Raw genomic sequence first — 21,785 nt, forward strand, 5'->3', positions numbered from 1 at the left:
TTACCTTACTGGTGTAGTCTTGTTTTTTCATTTTTGATAATGCGATTTAGGGCGAAAAACCGCTAACAGTAACTTGCCCGTGTTCGTGCACAGGATTTTGTTTTAGTTTGAAAATATAATAGGTAATCCTAAGAATGCCTTCTTTGCCAGCTGTAACAGTTACTGTGAATAAAAAAGTTAGCTGAAGTGCCATTGTGAATAAAACTTCATTCTGAATCAAATCCTTCACTCAGTTGGTAATGGTAGACAGCAATAATTACCAACCGGAGCGTCAGGCATTACTTGATAATGACCAGCACCTCTCGAATAATAGCAAATTATCTTCGAATCCCAAAAAGTACGTACCCACTCCGCAAGATACAAGAAAGTCTAGGGCTTCATATACAGGAAGTGCCATGATTAATCCCATAAGTAAACAGAGCCGTACAGGTGCAGGTGCCCAAAGAACATCACGTACAGCGCAAAAACTAAAACTTCTGCCAGAAGAGCCATTCCAAAGAGACGACGAAGGACTTACAGACCTAAAGAATCAGGAAGTGTATTCCCAGGTAAATAGAATAAAAGATAAGCCCGCGAGAAGAGATGCTGAAAAGCTAGGAAAGGCTCACAGGCATTTGCTCCCAAGGTCTACTGCATATTGTACTTCTAGCAGTTACAACATGAAAGAACTGATAAGATGGTTAAAGGATTCTCGAAAGATACATCACACCCATCCAAAATTATTCGATGAATGTTTGTACACCCCGTTTATATACAACGACTGGAGAGGTGACAAAAGATTTGAACATGAAGACGTTATTCGGTTAGACGATGAAGGTGGTGAAATTATTGTTAGTGATAAGCACCCAGATTTGTTCATTTTTGAATATGGGGTTGTCGTTATGTGGGGATTCACGGAAAGAGAAGAGAAGGCGTTTTTAAATGATATAGAAAAGTTTGAAAAGGAAAAATTAGCTGAAGAAGATATTCAAGTAGAAGAGTTTAATTATTATGTGACAAAAAGTTATCAACCAAGGATCTACAACGACTTCATTACTCTGAGAGACGGCTCGAACTATATGGTCAAGCTCTCAATATCTCATGCAATTGCTCAAAGTGTGAAGATTTCTTTATTTGAGGAGTTGGTAGATAATACTATCGAAGATACTCAGGATATACCGCAAGAAATTGCGTATAGTGGGAAAGTTTCTATGAGCAAAGAGGACATAATGAAAAGCATAGGTGAGCTATTTATCCTAAGAATTAACATAAACTTGCATGGATCGGTTTTAGACTCACCTGAGATTATGTGGTCAGAGCCTCAACTAGAACCTATATATCAAGCAACTAGAGGGTATTTGGAAATCAACCAACGTGTTTCACTTTTGAACCAAAGACTGGAAGTCATCTCGGATCTTCTCCAAATGCTGAAGGAACAACTGGGCCACTCCCATGAGGAGTACCTTGAATTCATTGTTATATTACTGGTCGGTGTGGAAGTGCTGATATCGGTGATAAATATTGTGGTTGACATGTTCGCCAGCCAACGTTGAAATCTTCTTTACCCTTACCCTTTTTACGAACGCACATCAGTTAGAACTGCGGTAACCATCTAGTAACTTCATAATGTTATGTAGGCAGTTAATATTCCCGAAATAAAATAATGCATGAAATGGCATAATACCATCCTATTTTAATCTCCTATTCTTTATATATCACGCTACCTCTAATATGACATACATACTTTTTTCTAGTTTGTGATAAAGCCATCCATAACATTCGGAATAAACACCTACAGTTTGTGATCGTAAAGCTTATAGTTCATATCAACGATCTTATCATTGATCTGTTAAGAGATACCAGAGGAGTAGGCACCAAGTAATAGTTCATTCTACTGTACAAGAAAGTCCTCTCCCTATAACATTTTCTTTGTTGTCGATTTTTGATTATCTGTCCCAAATTATAGCCAGCTTCCAATTTGGATAACTAATGATGTAACTCGATTCTTGGTAAGCAATTCCCGAAGAAACTACAGTGATAATTAAATCTTTAGTGAATATCATATCGTATTAAGTCAGCTGACCTATTTGCTAAATACTTTTAATTAAAACTATCTTTTAAAAAGTCTTTATTCAAAACGGTATTTACTTTTAATTATAATTTTTATTGGTTTTGGTTTCCGAAATTAAAAAGTGTGTTTAAGTACTGGATAAGCACTTTTGTTTTTCAATTTTTGACCGAGCGTTTTTCTAAGCCGAAGCGTGTTATATCGAGCCCAGCGGTCACTGTTAAATAGTGGTTGCCGGCTCAAAACGACAAAAAAGACGTACAATATATATATAATATTAATGTCTAAAACTCATTTCAGTCAGATATAGATCAAGAATACTATACTAAATATGATCATACAAATGCGGCCACCTTATACTTTTGTATGAGATCGGATTTCTTCAGTTTCTCAGTCTTTGGATTTGTCAGAGGTGCATTTTCTTAGTATTGGTGTTTCGCACGTATTTTATTGCCGAATTTCTTTCCAAGAATGCTCAAACGATATAAACAGAGGTGTTGACGCTTTGAATGAGCAACACGATGTTTCAAAGACTTTAATTGTTGTGGCAGAAGACTTTAAAAAGACAAGTATTGTGTTGTCGCCTACTGGTTGTAATTGCCAAAATAGTAAAAAGATGGAACACGATGTTAAAAATATAAAAGCGGCTCCACAATTTAGAAGCATCTGTTTTGGATCTGATAAAAAAGGAAATTTGCTGACCAGAATATTATACCTGAAGTACGTAGTATATATGTGATATGACCTAAAGTCCGTAGAGGTTTCTTTCTTGGGGCCTCAAACTGCTAAAAAACGAGATCGGAGGAATACAAGCACCAAGTGCTCTTCTTGCATGACTGTTCATGTATTTTAAACCTAGAGTATAGCTGGCATTAACCCAGCCAAAGCCTTCAGTAGCCGCACCTTTAAAGTCTGCACCTTGATTACCGTATTCCGCTTCAACACGATGTGGGTCTGTGCCTCTTGTAACGTCATATTTTTCGACCACAATACCATTATAGTCAACAAATGCCTTCGTCATCATAAAGAGCCATCTATAAGCTAGTCTACTTGCAACGGTTACGTACCCATAAGAGCGGAGACCTTCCCAAGCGAGAATCTGATGAGGAGCCCAACCAAATGGATAATCCCATTGTCTGATTGGTCTTGAAATAGAAATTGGGCCTCTGGAACGTTCCGTACACGCTGCTAGACCACCAAGCATTTCCAATTTAGGTAAGGCTTTTTCTACCATTTTCTGTGCTTGTTCCTTAGTAGCAAGGCCAGCCCATAATGCCCAAAATGTAGTTGCGGACTCATACGATGTTCTATGTCTGATCTTTGTATTGTAGTCGAAGAAAAAGCCTGACTCGTCATCCCACATATATTTCGTAATCTTTTGTTGCCTTGTTTTGGCCATTTCTTTCCATGTATCAGAAGTAGTTATAGAATGATCCAAAGGATCTTCATATTTATCATCGCAGAATTCCTTCACGAAATTTGCAATATCGACTTCATACTTGTAAAGAAGAGCATTTAGGTCAATGGTGGCCAGGTAGGCACACACACCTTCAAATCTATACGTGGTATCATGTCCAGATTCCCTAACACCACGGTCATGAAGAAAAAACTCATCCAATTTAGGCTCCTTTATTTTACCATCATTATAAAGTTGCTTGAAATCATCTAAAGAGACATTGTGTCTCGATGCATATGGTAGTAGAACGGTATCAAAATGGTCACTTTCAGTTTCTGGAGGAATACCAAGACCATTAGGGTGGTACCTTGATAAGCCCGTTTCTGGGTCAAGCCTTGGGGATGCAGTCCAAACGGTTTTGTACTCCTTTATGGCAGCTTGATAGGCTCTTTTCAACAAATTCACCGCATCAGGATTACTTTTACCACCGAGTTTTTTGAAGACGACTAAAGCCATTTCGGTTAAGAACGGTGGTTGTGATCTGCATAAATAATAACTTCTGTTAGCATTCAATATTTTCCCATAGTGATTAATTTCGAATATAAAATGCTCTACCATACCTCTCGCGACATCAGTCTTATTGGCTTCTAGAAGACCTAGTGCCATCATATAGGAGTCCCAACCGTACAGTTCGTTGAATCTACCACCCGGAACAGCATAGGGGTAACCAATGAGGGTTTTCTCACCAGTAGAAGGGTTAAAATGCTCTTCCATGGCTAATGCTAGTAAACCAGGAGTATYATTGACGGACTTGACGTATTCTGCAGTAATTTTTTTTGGTAAATATTCAACTTCTAATTTCAAAGATGGATGCATTTGAGAAGCTTGAATATAGAATTCATATTGTTCTGGACAATCAATAGGAACATAAATTCTTGGATTTTTGGCCCCTGGAGTATCAATCTTGGTATCCTTTGCGATCTCACCTATATTGTTCAAATCAATTCTTCTAGTTAAAGTGTTCCAGAATTGGGTGTTTATCAATCTTGACAACCTGTTTACAGGGTTTTCATTTATACGAGCTTCATCTAGAAAGACGTGATGCCTACCGAAACTTTTGGCAATGGTCAATTCTTGCAAAAGATTGGACAACATGTATGTACCTCTAATGTTGATATGCTTATAACCATAAGAATTTGCAGTACCGACTTTCAAGACCTTTGGACCGGTGTCTTCGATAGTGATCTGATAATTTTTATCAGTGTCCTCTGCCGCCAATAGTTCGTTCAGTGTCTTATCGACATCTTCAATAAAGAAACGACGGTTACCTTGACTGCTTGAATAAGTATCATCTTCAGAACCACGCCTAGTTTGTTGAAGCTTACCAAATCCAGTTGTCTTGAACGGGGAAACATTATCAAAAACACTCATAGTTCTTGTACGGTTAATTTTGGCGGGCTTTGCCTGTTTCTGTTGCTTTCTTGGGTCTGTTGGAGGACCATAGTATACTTCAGCATTTGAAAAGGGGTCGTTGAACTCACTCAGTGATGATAGTCTTCTTTGACGGCCCTGAGCCACAGGCCCTTGACTTGTATTAACTTTGCTCATTCTAGCAGATTCTTTGGATATTTTCTGTTTATATGACTTTTTGGTATAATTAGTCTTTAGTACTCTCCCTGAAATGTGATGCAGTTAGTTATGACAGCAAACAGTATATATAATTTTTTTTTGAGTATTAGGATATTTGCTGTACGGACAACGATAAGAGGAAATTTCTAGCTAGTTTCTTGCGATCTTTTTGAGCCAATCTTGTACTTAGCCCATGGAAAATCCCGTAAATCAGTGACCGCATACGCTCCATATCTACAGTACTGGGAACCAGTCTATATATAGCCTTATATAAGGTACTGATCTATCAATCGCGATTTGGTGTCCTTCGTAAGTAGGGGATAAGGGGCTTCGTCCCACGCGATTCCTTGTCGTTTCTTTTTCCCTTACTTTTTTGCCAGCCGGAAGAACAGCGGAAAAAATGCAAAAAACAAAAAACAAAAAAAAACAAAAAAAAAAAAAAATAAAACTGAAATCGAATTTGATATTGATATTGAAATCGAAACTTGAACTAGAAAGAGGATTTATTTCGTTCACAGCCAAAGTAACAAGATACACATAGTCATAGACCGGAAAAGAATGTCCAGCGAAGATAACAAACCTATTGTTGAAAAGAAGGAGGAAACTGCTCCAAAGCCACCTTCCGCCGCCGTCTTCTCCATGTTTGGTGGTAAGAAGGCCGAAAAGCCAGAGGCTAAGAAGGACGAAGCCGACACCAAGGACGAAGTCAAGAAGGAAGGCGAGGATGCCCCAGAATCTCCAGATGTCCATTTCGAACCAGTTGTTCACTTGGAAAAGGTCGATGTTAAGACCATGGAAGAAGATGAAGAAGTTCTTTACAAAGTCAGAGCCAAACTTTTCAGATTCGATGCTGACGCCAAGGAATGGAAAGAAAGAGGTACTGGTGACTGTAAGTTCTTGAAGAACAAGAAGACCAACAAGGTCAGAATATTGATGAGAAGGGACAAGACTTTGAAGATTTGTGCCAACCACATCATTGCCCCAGAATACACTTTGAAACCTAACGTTGGTTCCGACAGATCCTGGGTATATGCTTGCACAGCCGATATTGCAGAAGGTGACGCTGAAGCTTTCACTTTTGCCATCAGATTTGGCAGTAAAGAAAACGCTGACAAATTCAAAGAAGAGTTTGAAAAAGCCCAAGAAATCAACAAAAAGGATTAGGTTCAGTACAATTGCGACTTGCGCCTAACTCATTTTTGTTCCTAATATATTTGTTTCCTTTACAGCGTGCATATACTTTATATACTGTAAAGAAAAAGCTGCTCCCTAAAAAAAAATACAAAACAACTTATATAGCATTGTGGAATAACACATATACATAGATATAAAAGGATTAGAGAGTTTTAAAATGGTTTTAATGCCCGAAATGAACAACAGTGTTGTACATAAATGTAGAGATGTCTTGTGTTCATTAAATGTCATTGCGGTAACATCCGGGTAATGAAACTTTGTTCGTTTTTTTCTCCATGTCTTCGCCCTTTACGTTTTTGTTTTTCAAGCTACTCCTTTATTATTACTAATATGGATCGAATATTATGGAATTTTTTGACGTAATAAAGGAGAAGCTGATTCTGAGAAGCATATCCTGAGCTCGTAGGAAAGCTTAAGGAAGTCTAGAACAGGTGAGATTGATAACACTTTTTTAACGATGATTTTACAAGAGCAGATCGACCTTCTCATACACAAAAGAGCGAATGATAATAATGGCGATGGCGGAGTCATTATTGAAGATGATCCATTCAGTTCTTCCTCGTGGAAATGGGGAAGATGGATTTTTTTTATTTTTTTCGTAATTGCTATCCTTATACTGTTATTTTCAGCTGCAAAAGTAAATAGGAGAAGACGAATCATGGGTCAGGCTCCCATTAGAGGAACTGCTTGGTTAACCCCGCCCACATATAGGCAATCCGAAAGAGACTACAATGGCACACAGCGCTGTGTTGAAGACTACGTCCCGGAGTATACAGAAACAACGAATGAAAATGATTTGGGGTTTTATGACGAACGCGGGGAGTTTCACCCTAATGGCAAAACTGAATATTTACCGCCGCCGCCTTTATCGGGAGACCGAGCTGATTCGACAGACAAAGATTTACAGCGCCCAAAAGCTGCTGTAGTACGAGTGTCCAGTGAAAGTGAATTTGATTTGAATTTGATGCGACCTACTATGAATAATTTCGATAGTAATGGAAATAGTCGCGTCGGGCAGAATTCTCCAATAATCACATCGTCTTCCTTTGACGTTGATTCCACACCTGGAAGGCCTAAAACGACTAAGTGATTTCCTTTCACGACCACATAAATTATCGTATAGAAATTGGATATTATGAAGGGTCAAGCAAATATGGTTCATTTTTTTTTCTGCTCTTCATAGATTATCAATAACTTGAGACGTAGGTTATCTACAATCACCCAAAATACCATTTGATTAAGAGTTGTGAGCGTGAGCCAATTGTGGCGCTGTAGGAAATAGTCTTTGAAACGTTTCCAACGTGTAAACACCTCAAAAGTCGAGCCGCAAGAAAACCACGCAAGATTCTATACGAATCTATACGTATATACTAATGAATATATTCTTTTTTTATTATGTGCTTCGGCCTTCCATTTTTTTATTACTTTCATAACCAACTCTATGTTTACTATTTTCGGTTTTTCGCGCTGAATTGAATTAAAAAAACAACTAATAAATTTGTTAATTAGTCCATTTTTGAAGTTTACATTCATATATGGGCCTTTACAAAGAAATATTTCGACAGTTCACATATGGATCTTTACGATGAATTGCCAGAAAGTAAGCTCCTTTATGACGAAGAATACGTGTATCTTTTGGATGCAGTTCAACAGAACAATGTCTGCGTTGTAGATTTTCTAACGCTTACACCAAAGGAATTAGCAAGGCTAGTACAGAGGTCAATAAATGAAGTCTTCAGATTTCAGCAATTGCTTGTCCATGAGTATAATGAAAAATACCTAGAAATTTGTGAAAAGAGCTCAATCAGTGCAGATGAAGGTCCAAAGTGTTTTTCAACCGCTGATGTAGCGATAGATGAATTGTTAGGTGGAGGAATTTTCACGCATGGTATTACAGAAATATTTGGGGAGAGTTCTACCGGCAAATCTCAACTACTAATGCAGTTAGCGCTAAGTGTCCAGCTCTCTGAAGCTACTGGAGGCCAAGGGGGAAAATGTGTATACATCACCACAGAAGGTGATTTACCTACCCAGAGACTGGAAAGTATGCTATCCGCTAGGCCGGATTTTGAAAAACTAGGCATTTCACAATCTAAAATCTTTACGGTTAGTTGTAACGATTTAATAAACCAAGAACATATCATTAATGTTCAATTACCCATCTTATTGGAAAGATCTAAAGGCTCAATAAAACTGGTTATAATAGATTCAATATCTCACCACTTGAGGGTGGAACTTCAAAACAAGTCTTTCAGAGAATCCCAGCATAACAAAAACTACTTAGACAAAATGGCAGAAAAGCTGCAAACTTTGGCCCATGATTATTCATTAGCCGTTGTAGTGGCTAACCAAGTAGGAGACAAACCACTAGGAAATAGTCTGGTACCGCATAAGGCGTATGTAACTGACTATGACTACCAGCTAGGTTGGTTAGTAGGGTGGAAAAACTCTACTATTCTTTACCGGCAGATGAATTCACTGCTGGGAGCAAATGCCAACAACGATGAAATACTTTCAGACGATGAAGATTATATGTTAATCGAGAGAGTACTAAAAAATGTAGATGACCGAGCTCATAAATATTCCTCACAAAAGAAAGATCCAATCAAAACTGAAAAGAAATTTTTCGAACAACTCCCACAGGGCTTTATTAACCAGCAAAAGAAAAAAAGAAAGTTCGACTATCGTGTTCCTAATTTAGGTCTGACATGGTCTAATCATGTATCAACACGAATATTACTTCAAAAATCATTCAAAGCTTCAACAATAATTCAGAGAGGCGAAGCTCACCTTTATACGGGAAATGACCCAGCAAATTTTTGGCAAGTTAGAAGGACACTGAAAGTGGTATATTCGACGTTCGTTAAACCTGGGCAAATGGCATACCAAATCACTAAAAGAGGGATAGAAACAGTTTGATTGAGGACTATACTATTGATATGAGAAGTTGTTGTCTATTCTGTATCTATAAATTGTTAAAACTACTATAATTCTATACAAAAATTATAACCCTTGTATGCACATAATCATGGTACGTCCGTCCGGTTTTATTATAAATATTTAATTAGTACCCTAATGTCAATGAGATATAAAGCTGAAGTCAAGAAAAGAGGGTATTTTGACAAAAAGAAATTTCGTAGTATTAGACATAATAAGATTGTTTGTAAGGGTTATGAAAGTAAGATAAAGATGAAAAGGAAACCGAAAAAGTAATATTATAAAGGACTAATGAAGGGGCCCTTCATGATCTGATTTATCGTCTATTACATTCTCGTCATAAGTAAAATCGTATTCTCCTTCATATTCATTTGAACCATCATCTATTATAAGTTTGCCCTGAAGTTCTTTGACGGAAGCATCTTCTACTTCGCTTGTATTCGAATTCAAACGGGAGCAAATTAAGTAGAGATAAGCAACTCTTTTTCTTTTCTTGTTATAAAGGAAACCTATCAGGTTCCAAAGATATCCCGGTTCATCTTCTAAGAAGGAGTTTGAAGGCGAATATTGGAAAAGAACGCAATCTGAAAGGGTCATATGTGAATTAATAACTTCCCAAATCCATTCTTCTGGTTGCCTGCCAAGAGAGTACAAAGTGTTTTCAAATTTGGAAATAAATGTCTTCAATGATGTTTTGACGAAATCAGTTGGTTCTACCGATGAAAAATCATGATCGGGATAGGAGGCATTCAGAATGGCGATCAAGTAAGCGAATATTTTCCTGCTCGATGGTTCATTTATAGGACCGAATGGACCCAAATTTAGGTTGCTTGGTCGTTCGTTTATTGAAGACTTTCTTCTTTTGTTAACATTATTGGTGGTTGAACCGGCATTGTTGGAGTTGTGATTTGACGATTTACCACTTTTAAAACTGCTGATACTACTACTACTTCTTCTTCTCATTTTCTCATGATTTTTGAAAGACGAATCTAGAGAAGAGGAGCTCATAGAACCAGAGTCATAATTCGACACTAATTCTTTCAAATTTTGGTCGTTTAACTTGGCACTTTTGAAAAAAGTTGTTGGAGGAGTATTACTAGCTCCGGGGTGGTTATTGTTACTACCGCTGCTGCTGTTGCTAGTGTTATTATTGTTGGTATTATTATTGTACTCGCTGATAGATATCCTCCTTTTCTGTTCCCAGAAGGAGTTACTATCTCTTCTATTAGGGTAAAGCGGTGATGAACAAGGTGGTTGGTTTGGTTGGTTTGGCTCAGGGGCTGCTAGTTGTTGCTGAAGGGTAGCATTGTAGTTTTCGTTCTCCTGCAATATGGTGTCCAAGTGCTGGTCGATTGTCTTGTACAGTTTTCTGTCGGATGCAACCGCCTTCGTTGTGAAAATATCGCAACTACCAACGATTTTACAGTCGTTTGTCTCAAAATTAAGAGTTTGATTCACTCTCTCAATATCTAGCTCGTCAATAAACTAAGAAGAAAAGGTGAAAGGATTCGGATATGAGGTTAGTATCTTGGGAACAGTTGTAGATGGCAGTGCTGGTGACAACATACTTTCATTATCGTAGTCTTTTGGGTGGGGGAATGAATTGGTTTCAAATGCCGCGTTGATGTGGCTAATCTTTAGTGAACGTGGTAAAGTTTTTCTGGGAATTCTTAGTAAGTAGAACTATGTTTTTCTTATTCGCATTGCTAAATAAATAAGTGTACTTAACATATCTATGCGTTATATAGCTGGTAGCACGTTCTTCCAAAGTAGAATTATCTTGTTTTTTTCCTCTTGATAAATTAGATAGACAACGCGATTTTGCTGCTGCAAAACGAGACACCCCTGATTGACCGGCAGCGCGTGGACCTCCGGTTGCAACAAAATCAACGACACATTATACCGTCCTGGCCGTTTTATTTATATGACTTAGATGTAACATTGAGAGAAGTATACGCTTTAAAAATGTTATATGAAGTTACGTAAAGAAAGGGTAAAAAAAATTTGTATTGTGTTTTTTTGTTGTTTTTTTTTCTCTCCGTTATTAGTATTATTATATTCCCTTTTTACTAACTTTGTCTCCTAACATTTCAATATAATGAGGACCAAAAACGGACCAATGAAGATTTATTAATGCATATAAATGGCGGTAGACGTTGTCGAATTCATCCAGCTCCGTTGCTGCGAATAAACCCCTAGATGCAGCCGTATTACTACTAGGGCCGGTGGTAGAGGATTTAGAAGGAGACATTAAGGAGGGGCTGATTTTGACGCTGGCATCCGTAGTGGTGGTCGGATGGTTTGTGCCATTCACGTTGCCATTGTTTGTGTTGTAAAGGTAGACGAAATCTTGTTTAACACGTCCATCAATGGTACATTCGGATTTGCTGGAAATAGAATCCTCTAACGATTTGAATACTCTATTTTCTAGTACACCATAAACTTCACTGAGTGGCTGAGTTTGTTTGGATAGCCATGATTTAGCAAATGTGATTTTGGCGTTGTCCAATGAAGGTAATTGAGTTCTTGCAGACTTTTCGTGGTCACCCATGTTGTTGTTGTTGCTGTTGTTGTTGTTGTCGTACTCTCTGTGAAGATCATCGATGATTTTACAAAGATGAACAGCTATAGACATTGTGTTCTTAGTCCATCTGCAATTACCATGTTCATCTGTTATGATACTAATGATTTCGGTTTTCAACCTTTTTGTCGTGTATGTATGAATGACGTATTCCTTTGTGGCTTTATTCATTGAAGTATCGTTGGCTACTAATTGTTGAAATAGCAAGCGGCAGACCAAAATGCAAACAATTTGACGAATATCCGCACGCAAAAGGATCAACCTCGCATGATCAAACGAAAGTGGAGTCGGGTAGTCTCTGACCATTTTTCTACATGATAGTAGGTTGATTATACTTCTAATGCAAATTTTGTAGACGTCTGGGATAGTGACGAGGTTAGGATTATTGACAAGGCCCATGGAAACGTTCTCGTTGAATTTCTTGTCAAACCAAAGTAACGAAGTGTTTAAATTGACCCTTTTTGAGGCTATAAGAGTGTTGAAATACTGTTTTTCAAATTCCACAGCATTACTCAATAAGGCTGGTCTTAGTATTCTTATTTGGTGATTGGCGATATCTAGTTTCATTGTTTCCAAGATTTGGAAGACCAATCTTAAACCTTCTATTAATCTAGTTAAAGAAGAATCTCTTTCAGCTTCTTTGAATTTGTTGCTCATCTTGTCTACCCACGGATCTCTCATGGGAGCACAATGATGCTTAAATAGATCGGCTAACCAACCTGACAGGTTTGACATTATTAGCGAACCCTTTAGTAGTTCTTGAATGTTCAATTCAGTGTCTAAAACATTATTTATCATCGGAGATTCTTTTTGTGGCACTATGGTTAGTAGCACATCCCTTAGAGTATCAAAAAGTGGAACCAGTCTTGACCTGTTGTACTGGAAGATTTCAGGTTTTTTAGAATAAACGTAGATTTCATTTTGAACGTCGTTCCAGTAGATATCAGCTAATTGTCTTTTTTTATTACCTCTTTCACCATCAAGATTCGGTCTGAATTGCAAAAGCGGGTCGAATATGATATCGTGTCTAAGCTGAGGATTTTTCAAGATTTCTTGCAAATCTATCTCCTTTAAGCCCTGTAAGTTTATCGGAGGAAATGGGACCGGTGTTGGGGTAGCCTTTATGTAGTTTATTCTGTCTTCCAAAGTCAATTCAAAATCTGATCTTGTATTGAGATTTGAATTTGCTATCGAATTGGCTGTGGTGTCGTTGATGTTGTCATTATTTGTACTAGAGCTGTTGGATATCTGTTGATTTAGAAAAATGGCGCGTTTTATTGAGAGGGGGTTTGTACTAAGAGGGTTGTTAGAATGCAGATAAGGTTGGTGATGATTTCTGGGAAATTTTTTCTTCGATATTCCAGAAGGAGTTTGATGATTTAAAAGAATATTTTGATTACGATAGTATTGGTTATGAGACGATAATTTTCTCAAAGAAGAATGCAAAATAGTGGGTACAGAATGCGATCTCATTTTATTATTTGAAAAAATCCTTAAAAAATTAGAAGCATTCCCCGCTGTTTGTTGCTGCTGTTGCTGCTGTTGCTGCGAAGCCAATGGCAGTTGTAGAGCTGACGCAGAAGGAGGCTGTTGCGAAGAGGGAGGTGGTGATGGAGATGGATTGTTCATATTCGTATGAGTATCCTTGGGTGGTAAGGAGACAACTTTCTTATTTGCCCTCATTTCTTCGTCGTTACTATCGCTTTTCAAAAACTGACCAGTTTTTTTGTCAAATGTTTTGAATAGAGTGTTGTCCCTATCAGTGGCAATCTCTGGATTACTACTACTAGCTGCGTTGCCACTGCTATCACTATTGGTAGCAGTGCCCGTATTCAAAGACATGGACGGGGTTATAACACCGGAACTCCTGGACAGCAGGTCCGACGATTGGTCCGTATACTTTTGCATTGAAGCCCTGTTGGGAATCATATTCTGAGATGACCCATCTATCGTACCGGAATCACCAGTTTTCATGTCGTTTTTAAAAGCGGCGGCTTGGGTCTTGGCGATAGCGTTGCCATCTGGTGAGTCTTGGGAAGGTGCCACGGACGAAGGTTTGGACATTGACGCGGAGGGTCTTTCCTGTTTGGATTTGGCCGTGGCGGGAGAAGATGATGAGTTGGCGGAGCTGGGAGCGGGATTACTGGCCGTTGTGGGTCCTGAATGGGTCCTTGGCTGGTCCATCTCTGTATTGAAAAGGGGAAGTGGGATGGGAGAGGAGGAAGGGTGTTTGCTGATTTTTAATAAGCCTTGTGTCAACGTATACGTGTGCGTGTCAATTTGCCAACGCTGGGGGAACTAGTCAGGAATGAATCCGAGATAGAAGCAGTGGAGGCATTCCTTATGGCAGGTTTGATGATGATAAAACTTTTCAGACAGCAGCCCCGATCTAAAAGAGCTCACAGGGAACCGGCCAAAAAAAGAAACGAGCGGCGCCCAGTCCAGTCCGGGCACCGCTCACCCGCACGGCAGAGGGGAACTAGCAGAGACCACCGTTTAACAGGGTGAGTGCGATACACACAACTATAGATGTATCTATCGGTATACATACACGTATATATCCATTGAGAAGGCCGGCATGGGCAGTTTTTCCTGGCGTTGCTATGGGGTTGCCATGGAAAGAATCCTTTACTTTGGTCCGATCTTGGTCCGGGGTCTTTTCTTTTTTTGGCCGATCAAGAAGTGCTCGGAAAAAGAAAGAATTAAGAAAGAGCTTAGAAAGAGCACAAGTGAGTGTGGGAAGGTGGATAAACACGCAAAAGTGAACTGAGCCATGTCCTTTGCTGATATCAGGAGTATTCGTCAGCCGGTGGTGAAGGTCTGTGGCTTGCAGAGCACGGAGGCCGCCAGGCGTGCCCTGTATTCAGACGCAGACTTGCTGGGCATCATATGCGTGCCCAATAGGAAGAGAACGGTCGATCCGATTGTAGCCAAAGAAATTTCGGATCTAGTAAGGGAATACAGAACGAGTACGGGTACTCCGAGATATCTGGTTGGTGTTTTCCGTAATCAATCCATGGAGGACGTCTTAAATATAGTCAATGAGTATGGCATAGACATCGTTCAACTTCACGGCGATGAGCCGTGGCAAGAATACCAAGATTTCCTCGGGTTGCCCGTTATTAAAAGGCTTGTGTTCCCTAGAGACTGTGACATACTACTGAATACGCCTCCAGAGAAATCCCATCTGTTTACTCCCCTATTTGATTCGGAGGCCGGTGGGACAGGTGAACTTTTGGATTGGAACTCTATTTCAGATTGGGCTACGAAGCATGAAAATTCGCAATTCCTACAATTCATATTGGCTGGTGGGTTGACGCCTGAAAACGTTAGTGATGCGGTCCAGCTAAACGGTGTCATTGGTGTTGATGTAAGTGGTGGCGTGGAAACAGATGGCGCAAAAGATATGAACAAAATCACGAACTTTATTCGAAATGCAAAAATATGACTTAGTACTATGTATGCATGTATGTACATGTGCTAGATAGAACACACTCAATCAAGTAAATGTATATAATAAATCATTAGCATCCCAAAGGTAATGTATTTCTTTTGTTTTGAAAGTACGCCCTTTAAACAAAAAAAACATAGAAAAACATAAAAAATAAAGAGAACATAATCAAATGAGGAGGGGAAAATAAACTAGAAAGTCACTAACTGCCCCCGTTTGAGTCTCCAAGTTGGTCAAGCGTATTTTTTGCATCATGCCAGCGATATGAAGAGCACTCCAATGTACGGTCTAACATTATCCGAAAACTTCGGCTGTTAGCGCTCCGCTGCAATAATGTATGCTCGCTGCAAAAAGTACTAAGAATGACTCCCCTATTGAAAGAGAAGTTTTGAAGCCTTATTGGGGAAATGCCGCAGCGGGGCTTCAAGGTCATTTCCAATGAAACCTTACGCCTTCTAGAAGAAAAGTTGAGTTCAGTAGTGCATATTGCCTACAGAGCTTGTTTCATGTGACCCAACATTCGATACGCAAAAAGAATTGTAAGACCTTTTCTGTACTACGTGGTAAAGTCTCGACAATCTACTCGAACCGCAGCTTGTTCGGTAGCGTAATCTGAAAAAATTCATTAATTATTCATCATACAAAAAAAATAATCCAACGCCGTAAGAGTAGCCACACTTAGTCAGGACAAGTTGTGCCTATTATAATCTTCGCATCTCATGCAGATGCCTGAAAAGTAGAAAGCTCTGTCACTTCACCAACGTCCGTCCAACCGGACCCTGGAATCATACCCCACGTTTCGGCCCACAGTGAACCGAAGGTCCTTCTTCACGACTATAGCATGTGTGAAGCCCTTAAAAAAAATGCAATCACTATCCTAGGCCATCATGGATCTTTTATGCTATTGATTGAACGGCGAAAACCAGAAGCAGGCATTAAGTGAAATATATATATTTGAGCATAGGACGGTAACAATTCAGGCGTAGTTCTTTTGATTATATTTGACATTCCAAGTATTCATACTTTTCCCATTAACACAATTTAAGAGGGAGTGTAAGGAAAAAGTAAAAAGTAAAAAGTAAATAAAACCGAAACAGGGCACAGCACATAATATGAATACGAAAGTACCAGAATTTAGCGCTTTAACCAAAGAATTACCAAGATCTCTCGAACGAAAACATCCCAATGTTGTAGACGCATTTTTCCGCACATATGGTGCTAAACCTGATTTTATTGCTAGGTCCCCCGGTAGAGTCAACCTTATTGGCGAGCATATAGATTATTGTGATTTCTCGGTGTTGCCATTAGCCATTGATGTTGACATGCTTTGTGCAGTCAAAGTGATGGACGAAAAGAATCCGTCGATCACCTTGACGAACGCGGACCCGAAATTTGCTCAACGGAAATTTGATCTACCCTTAGATGGCTCTTACATCTCCATTGATCCATCCGTGTCAGACTGGTCGAACTACTTTAAATGCGGGTTGCATGTAGCACATTCGTACTTGAAGGAAATTGCTCCTGAAAAGTTCAATGGTACGCCCTTAATTGGTGCACAAGTCTTTTGCCAAAGTGATGTTCCCACCGGCGGCGGTCTGTCATCTTCAGCCGCATTTATTTGTGCGGTAGCATTGGGCACCATCAGAGCCAATATGGGAGTAAGATTCCATGTTTCTAAAAGAGATTTGACTCGTATCACGGTAGTTGCTGAACATTATCTTGGTGTTAACAATGGAGGTATGGACCAAGCGACGTCCGTTTATGGCGAAGAGGACCATGCATTGTATGTTGAGTTCAGACCACAACTAAAGGCTACACCATTCAAGTTTCCTCAATTACAAAATCACGAAGTCACGTTTGTCATCGCCAACACGCTTGTAGAATCCAATAAATTCGAAACTGCACCCACCAATTATAATTTAAGAGTGATAGAGGTGACCATCGCGGCCAGTGCGTTGGCGACCAGGTACGGTGTTGCTTTGCCATCCCACAAGGAGAATTCCAATTCAGAGAGAGGCAACTTGAGAGACTTTATGGACGCCTACTATGCCCGATACGAGAACCAAGCCAAACCGTGGAATGGCGATATTGAAACCGGAATTGACCGTTTGAACAAGATGTTAGAATTGGTGGAAGAGTCGCTCTCCGACAAACAAGAAGGGTTCACCATGGATGATGCTGCTGAAGCGTTGAACTGTTCCCGTGAGGAGTTCACAAGAGACTACTTGATGATTTTCCCCGTCCGGTTCCAAGTCTTGAAGTTGTACCAAAGAGCCAAACACGTTTACTCTGAGTCGCTGAGAGTATTAAGGGCGTTGAAGCTAATGACAAGCGCCAGGTTTCAAACGGACGAAGATTTTTTTACGCAGTTTGGCCGGTTGATGAACGAGTCCCAAGCTTCATGTGACAAGCTCTACGAATGCTCGTGCACGGAAACCAACCAAATTTGCTCTATTGCCCTTACCAACGGCTCTTATGGTTCTCGTCTGACTGGTGCTGGTTGGGGCGGCTGCACCGTCCACCTCGTCCCTGGTGGTGCTAACGGTAATATAGAACAGGTGCGAAAGGCGCTAATCGACAAATTCTACAAAGTCAGATATCCTGATATCACCATGAAAGAATTGGAAGACGCCATCATTGTTTCCAAGCCAGCTTTGGGCAGTAGCCTGTATGAACTATGACGTTACGAACTCCCTTCTTTCCTGATAAAACAAGAAAAAAAAAGATGATATCCCTTTACATAAATGCCATATCGTATATCGTATATAAAAATAAATATGTAAGCAAACCGGAAATAGGTTCTACTGCACCACGACAGGCGATTCGTCTAAAGCACGTATAGCATTGCCTGCACCCAGCGCGGCCACGGCTACATCATGCAGAGGGGACTGTGACCATAGTAACAGCAAAAACTGCACCCAACTAAAAGGAGTCGCTACCCGCCTCGCTCGAACCACATCGCACGCGCACAACCTAGTGGAAATAAGTACGTCAATTTTGGCGAAAAGTTTATCGAGGTCTTTAACTTGAATCGGTATGAGTTCTTTTAGAGGCAAATCATCTAATAGATCTCTACAATCAAGTTCATCGTTCGTGCCCTAAAATCCCTATTACCATGATGGCCGATCCATTGAGGCACGCACTTTGATAGTTCTGGCCAAAACGGTTGAACGTTCACATTGGTAAAGCCAAATGCAGCCGTCAGTTCACAAATGCAGTTAACCGCGGCGGTAATCGATTTGGGTAGTTTTTTCTCGACAGGAGGGCATTACCGAATCTACAGATCGTGTAATAGACGTATCAAGACCAAATCAAAATCGGTTATATACTGCGCGAATAACGTAGGATCTCTCCGGTACGTGCAAATATTATCGTCAGTCTTGGCCTCATCAATAGAATTTGTGAAAGGCCGATTCAATTCTCCATAAGCTTCTAAACGCGCCCTCCATAATTTGTACGTCAAGCGATCCTCCAGAGGTAGCGTGGTATAGTCGACTTCCTCTTCCCCTGATACGATATCCTTGAGATGTGCTTATAGTCATGGCTAACTCTAGACGCCAAAACGAGCACTTGGCCCTCAATTGTTTTGCCAATTTTAACTGGTTCATCAGGTTCTTTATTTATTATTCCCTATAGGGATCAAACAAAACAAAAACGAAATTACTAGAAAGCAATTACTGGCGCTTCATAAAAGAGATTACAACTATCAGAAGAGCTAGCTATTGTTGATATCCAGACTTCAGACACAGCTTCCTCGAAGTCCAAGTTCGTTTTGTCGATTTCTTGGGTTGGGAAACTCCACGACGATTGTGCATTGACTGACTCTTCCTGCAGTTTGAAGACATTACTTGTACAGAAACAGACTAAGAAAATTAAGGTAGTAAGAACATTGGCATGGTATCGAAAACGTAAAGACACCATTCGTGTTGAATTATGTGGCTTCGTAGACCCATAATGAATTCTATTGCTCTGACAATAGATCTGGCAATAATAAGAATGTTCCCGCCCAAAAGGGTGTAATTGAACCGGAATCAGACTTTATTGCTTTGGGCGATCCCGTTGGACTCCGTCTTCATTTTGTAATGAAGAAAATCCGATTCAACATTGAAACACTGTAACAGAAAATCTAAATCAAAAGATTCACGATAATCAAGATACGCGCAGTATTTCAAATTGTCCAATGAAGATGGAAATCCAACACCTGCAGCTCACAGAACACGCCCAGTCATATCACCCACAACAAAGAACAACATATGGAGAATACCATGTATCTTTCCATAAACAGAACTTCTGCCATTTTACTGAACAGCACAAAAAATGCTAGCAGAGTAAAGGGATAGAGCAATCGATAAGAACACCGACTATACAATAAATGTGGATTTAGTGGGTTTCTTAATGGAGACCACTCATACTACACAACTAACAAATTCTTAAACGATCCCTAAAATGGAGGACGAATATGTCCACCTCAAGCTAACGGTTGAGAAAAACCTCAGTGCAGAAGCGTCGTCCAGTAACTTGATGGACTTGCACATCCAATTTCCTATTCTTGAATGCCGCCTTCGTGGTTCCTATCAGCGAAAACTGAATTAGAATCCCAAAGAGAACTGCAAAGCCGATTGCAGCCGCTCGGTCTGGCTTGTACGCATAAAACCTTCGATTCCGAATTCTGCCATCGTACACTTGGTGACGATAAATCTTGTTACTGTTATTGTTATTATTGTTTCTATATTAAAGGGTACTATAACAAAAAAGCACTAATCTCGGTAGCTAGCGCCGGGCGATTTATTTATAAATGTATAATGATGACAAAGCATCTCGAACACCATGTCCGCACAAAGCCGCGGAATGATTTTTAACTGTTCGGATCCGCGGATATACCTCCATGTCCTGCATTATTTCCGTGTATATCCGCTTTTTTTCCATTCGTTCTTCACCCGCAGCCCCGTCGCCGTATTTCCGTACAAACCCGCTTTTTTTTAGAATCATTTTTTAGGTTTGTTATGGTATTGTTAACTGGCGATGAAAAGTATAAAAGATATATTACGCACGGATACTCACTCCTCATAGTCATCGCTTAACCCTCTCGAGCGTTTTCAAACAGATATAAAAACTATCTGCTACGCTAATTGTATACACTTCTCTACGCATTGTACTGTTTAGTTTTCAAGTCGAAAAGAAATTGCTCAGTTTGAATAATACAGCACATTGCAAAGTGTAAGAGCATCTCTAAAAAGCTACCACATTTATTCTTTAAAAGAAAGATTACTGTTTCCGGCACTAAGTTTTTTTTTCTTTTTCCATCGACTAAAATTTAAGCTCCTCTTTCCCCCTTAAGTAAAAGGATCTGTATAGTAGGAGATATACGCAGAAACAAAAAAAGCAAAACAACCGATAATAACTATTCTAATAATAGTAAAAACAGCAAAAAAAAGACCGGGAGTAATAATCAACAGCTCGAGTCAATAAAACATTAATAAATAATATCTAATACGTCATTCAAAAAGCGCCCGATGAGCAATACTAAAAATGCACATGGCGGCATAAGTGCTAGTCCCGTGACTAGAAGCTCGAGCGCCTCGTATGCAGCTTCAGAAGTGTCCTTTTCCGGCAGTACTCACAACAATAATGAGCAGAATAAAGACTCCAAAACGCTTTCACAGCATGCAAGGGACAGCATGAGCCAGATCAGCATTGCGGCGTCTAATATGACACCAGATGTCATTTCCAAAGTGGAATCTATGGCTGATGCACTATCCCGTCATACAACAAGGAGCGGCGCCTTTAATATGGATTCAGACGATGGATTCGACGCGCACGCCATCTTTGAAAGTTTCGTTAGACACGCCGATGAACAAGGTATCCATATCCGTAAAGCCGGTGTCACCATAGAGGACGTGGGTGCTCAAGGGTTCGATGAAAGTGCCCTAGAGGGCGCTACCTTCGGTAACATATTGTGCCTACCCTTGACCATCGTCAAAGGTATCAAGGCCAAGAGACATAAAAAAATGAGAGACATTATAAGAAACGTTAATGCATTAGCAGAGGCAGGTGAAATGGTCTTGGTCCTCGGGAGACCAGGTGCCGGTTGTTCTTCCTTTTTGAAAGTTACTGCTGGTGAAATTGACCAATTTGCTGGTGGCGTCAGCGGCGAAGTATCATATGATGGCATCCCACAAAAGGAGATGATGAAGAAATATAAGGCAGACGTGATATACAACGGTGAATTGGACGTTCATTTCCCCTACTTAACGGTTAAACAAACCTTAGACTTTGCCATTGCCTGCAAAACACCTGCAGTAAGAGTCAATAACATTTCCAAAAAAGAGTACATTGAATCCAGAAGAGACTTATATGCCACGATTTTCGGTCTAAGACATACTTATGGTACTAAGGTGGGTAACGATTTCGTTAGAGGTGTATCCGGTGGTGAACGTAAGCGTGTTTCCATTGCAGAAGCATTAGCTGCTAAGGGTTCTATTTACTGTTGGGATAATGCCACAAGAGGTCTAGACGCTTCTACAGCTTTGGAATACGCAAAAGCGATTCG

At 39.9% G+C, this 21,785-nt stretch overlaps 9 protein-coding genes across 9 annotated transcripts; 6 read left to right on the plus strand and 3 right to left on the minus strand.

Moving 5' to 3' along the window:
- Window positions 1–239: 239 nt before the first annotated feature.
- RMD1 (Rmd1p) lies at window positions 240–1,532 on the plus strand (the record flags this gene model as incomplete). The annotated part of the gene is made up of 1 exon (XM_018364264.1): window positions 240–1,532. One exon carries the CDS (start codon window positions 240–242, stop codon window positions 1,530–1,532), a length of 1,293 nt encoding a protein of 430 aa, XP_018223065.1.
- Window positions 1,533–2,792: 1,260 nt separating this feature from the next.
- NTH1 (alpha,alpha-trehalase NTH1) lies at window positions 2,793–5,051 on the minus strand (the record flags this gene model as incomplete). Its single annotated transcript, XM_018364265.1, has 1 exon — window positions 2,793–5,051. One exon carries the CDS (start codon window positions 5,049–5,051, stop codon window positions 2,793–2,795), a length of 2,259 nt encoding a protein of 752 aa, XP_018223066.1.
- A 579-nt stretch (window positions 5,052–5,630) lies between these two features.
- Window positions 5,631–6,236, plus strand: YRB1 (Ran GTPase-binding protein YRB1; the record flags this gene model as incomplete). The annotated part of the gene is made up of 1 exon (XM_018364266.1): window positions 5,631–6,236. One exon carries the CDS (start codon window positions 5,631–5,633, stop codon window positions 6,234–6,236), a length of 606 nt encoding a protein of 201 aa, XP_018223067.1.
- Window positions 6,237–6,723: 487 nt separating this feature from the next.
- Window positions 6,724–7,356, plus strand: RCR2 (Rcr2p; the record flags this gene model as incomplete). The annotated part of the gene is made up of 1 exon (XM_018364267.1): window positions 6,724–7,356. The coding sequence occupies one exon, from the start codon at window positions 6,724–6,726 to the stop codon at window positions 7,354–7,356; it is 633 nt and encodes a 210-aa protein (XP_018223068.1).
- Window positions 7,357–7,838: 482 nt separating this feature from the next.
- RAD57 (putative DNA-dependent ATPase RAD57) lies at window positions 7,839–9,185 on the plus strand (the record flags this gene model as incomplete). Its single annotated transcript, XM_018364268.1, has 1 exon — window positions 7,839–9,185. One exon carries the CDS (start codon window positions 7,839–7,841, stop codon window positions 9,183–9,185), a length of 1,347 nt encoding a protein of 448 aa, XP_018223069.1.
- Window positions 9,186–9,491: 306 nt separating this feature from the next.
- Window positions 9,492–10,211, minus strand: MAF1 (RNA polymerase III-inhibiting protein MAF1; the record flags this gene model as incomplete). Its single annotated transcript, XM_018364269.1, has 1 exon — window positions 9,492–10,211. The coding sequence occupies one exon, from the start codon at window positions 10,209–10,211 to the stop codon at window positions 9,492–9,494; it is 720 nt and encodes a 239-aa protein (XP_018223070.1).
- Window positions 10,212–11,256: 1,045 nt separating this feature from the next.
- On the minus strand, window positions 11,257–13,968 carry SOK1 (Sok1p; the record flags this gene model as incomplete). The annotated part of the gene is made up of 1 exon (XM_018364270.1): window positions 11,257–13,968. One exon carries the CDS (start codon window positions 13,966–13,968, stop codon window positions 11,257–11,259), a length of 2,712 nt encoding a protein of 903 aa, XP_018223071.1.
- A 589-nt stretch (window positions 13,969–14,557) lies between these two features.
- On the plus strand, window positions 14,558–15,232 carry TRP1 (phosphoribosylanthranilate isomerase TRP1; the record flags this gene model as incomplete). The annotated part of the gene is made up of 1 exon (XM_018364271.1): window positions 14,558–15,232. One exon carries the CDS (start codon window positions 14,558–14,560, stop codon window positions 15,230–15,232), a length of 675 nt encoding a protein of 224 aa, XP_018223072.1.
- Window positions 15,233–16,347: 1,115 nt separating this feature from the next.
- On the plus strand, window positions 16,348–17,916 carry GAL3 (transcriptional regulator GAL3; the record flags this gene model as incomplete). The annotated part of the gene is made up of 1 exon (XM_018364272.1): window positions 16,348–17,916. The coding sequence occupies one exon, from the start codon at window positions 16,348–16,350 to the stop codon at window positions 17,914–17,916; it is 1,569 nt and encodes a 522-aa protein (XP_018223073.1).
- Window positions 17,917–21,785: the final 3,869 nt, after the last annotated feature.

Source organism: Saccharomyces eubayanus, chromosome IV (genome assembly GCF_001298625.1).
Source record: "Saccharomyces eubayanus strain FM1318 chromosome IV, whole genome shotgun sequence".
NCBI classification, from domain to species: Eukaryota; Fungi; Ascomycota; class Saccharomycetes; order Saccharomycetales; family Saccharomycetaceae; genus Saccharomyces; species Saccharomyces eubayanus.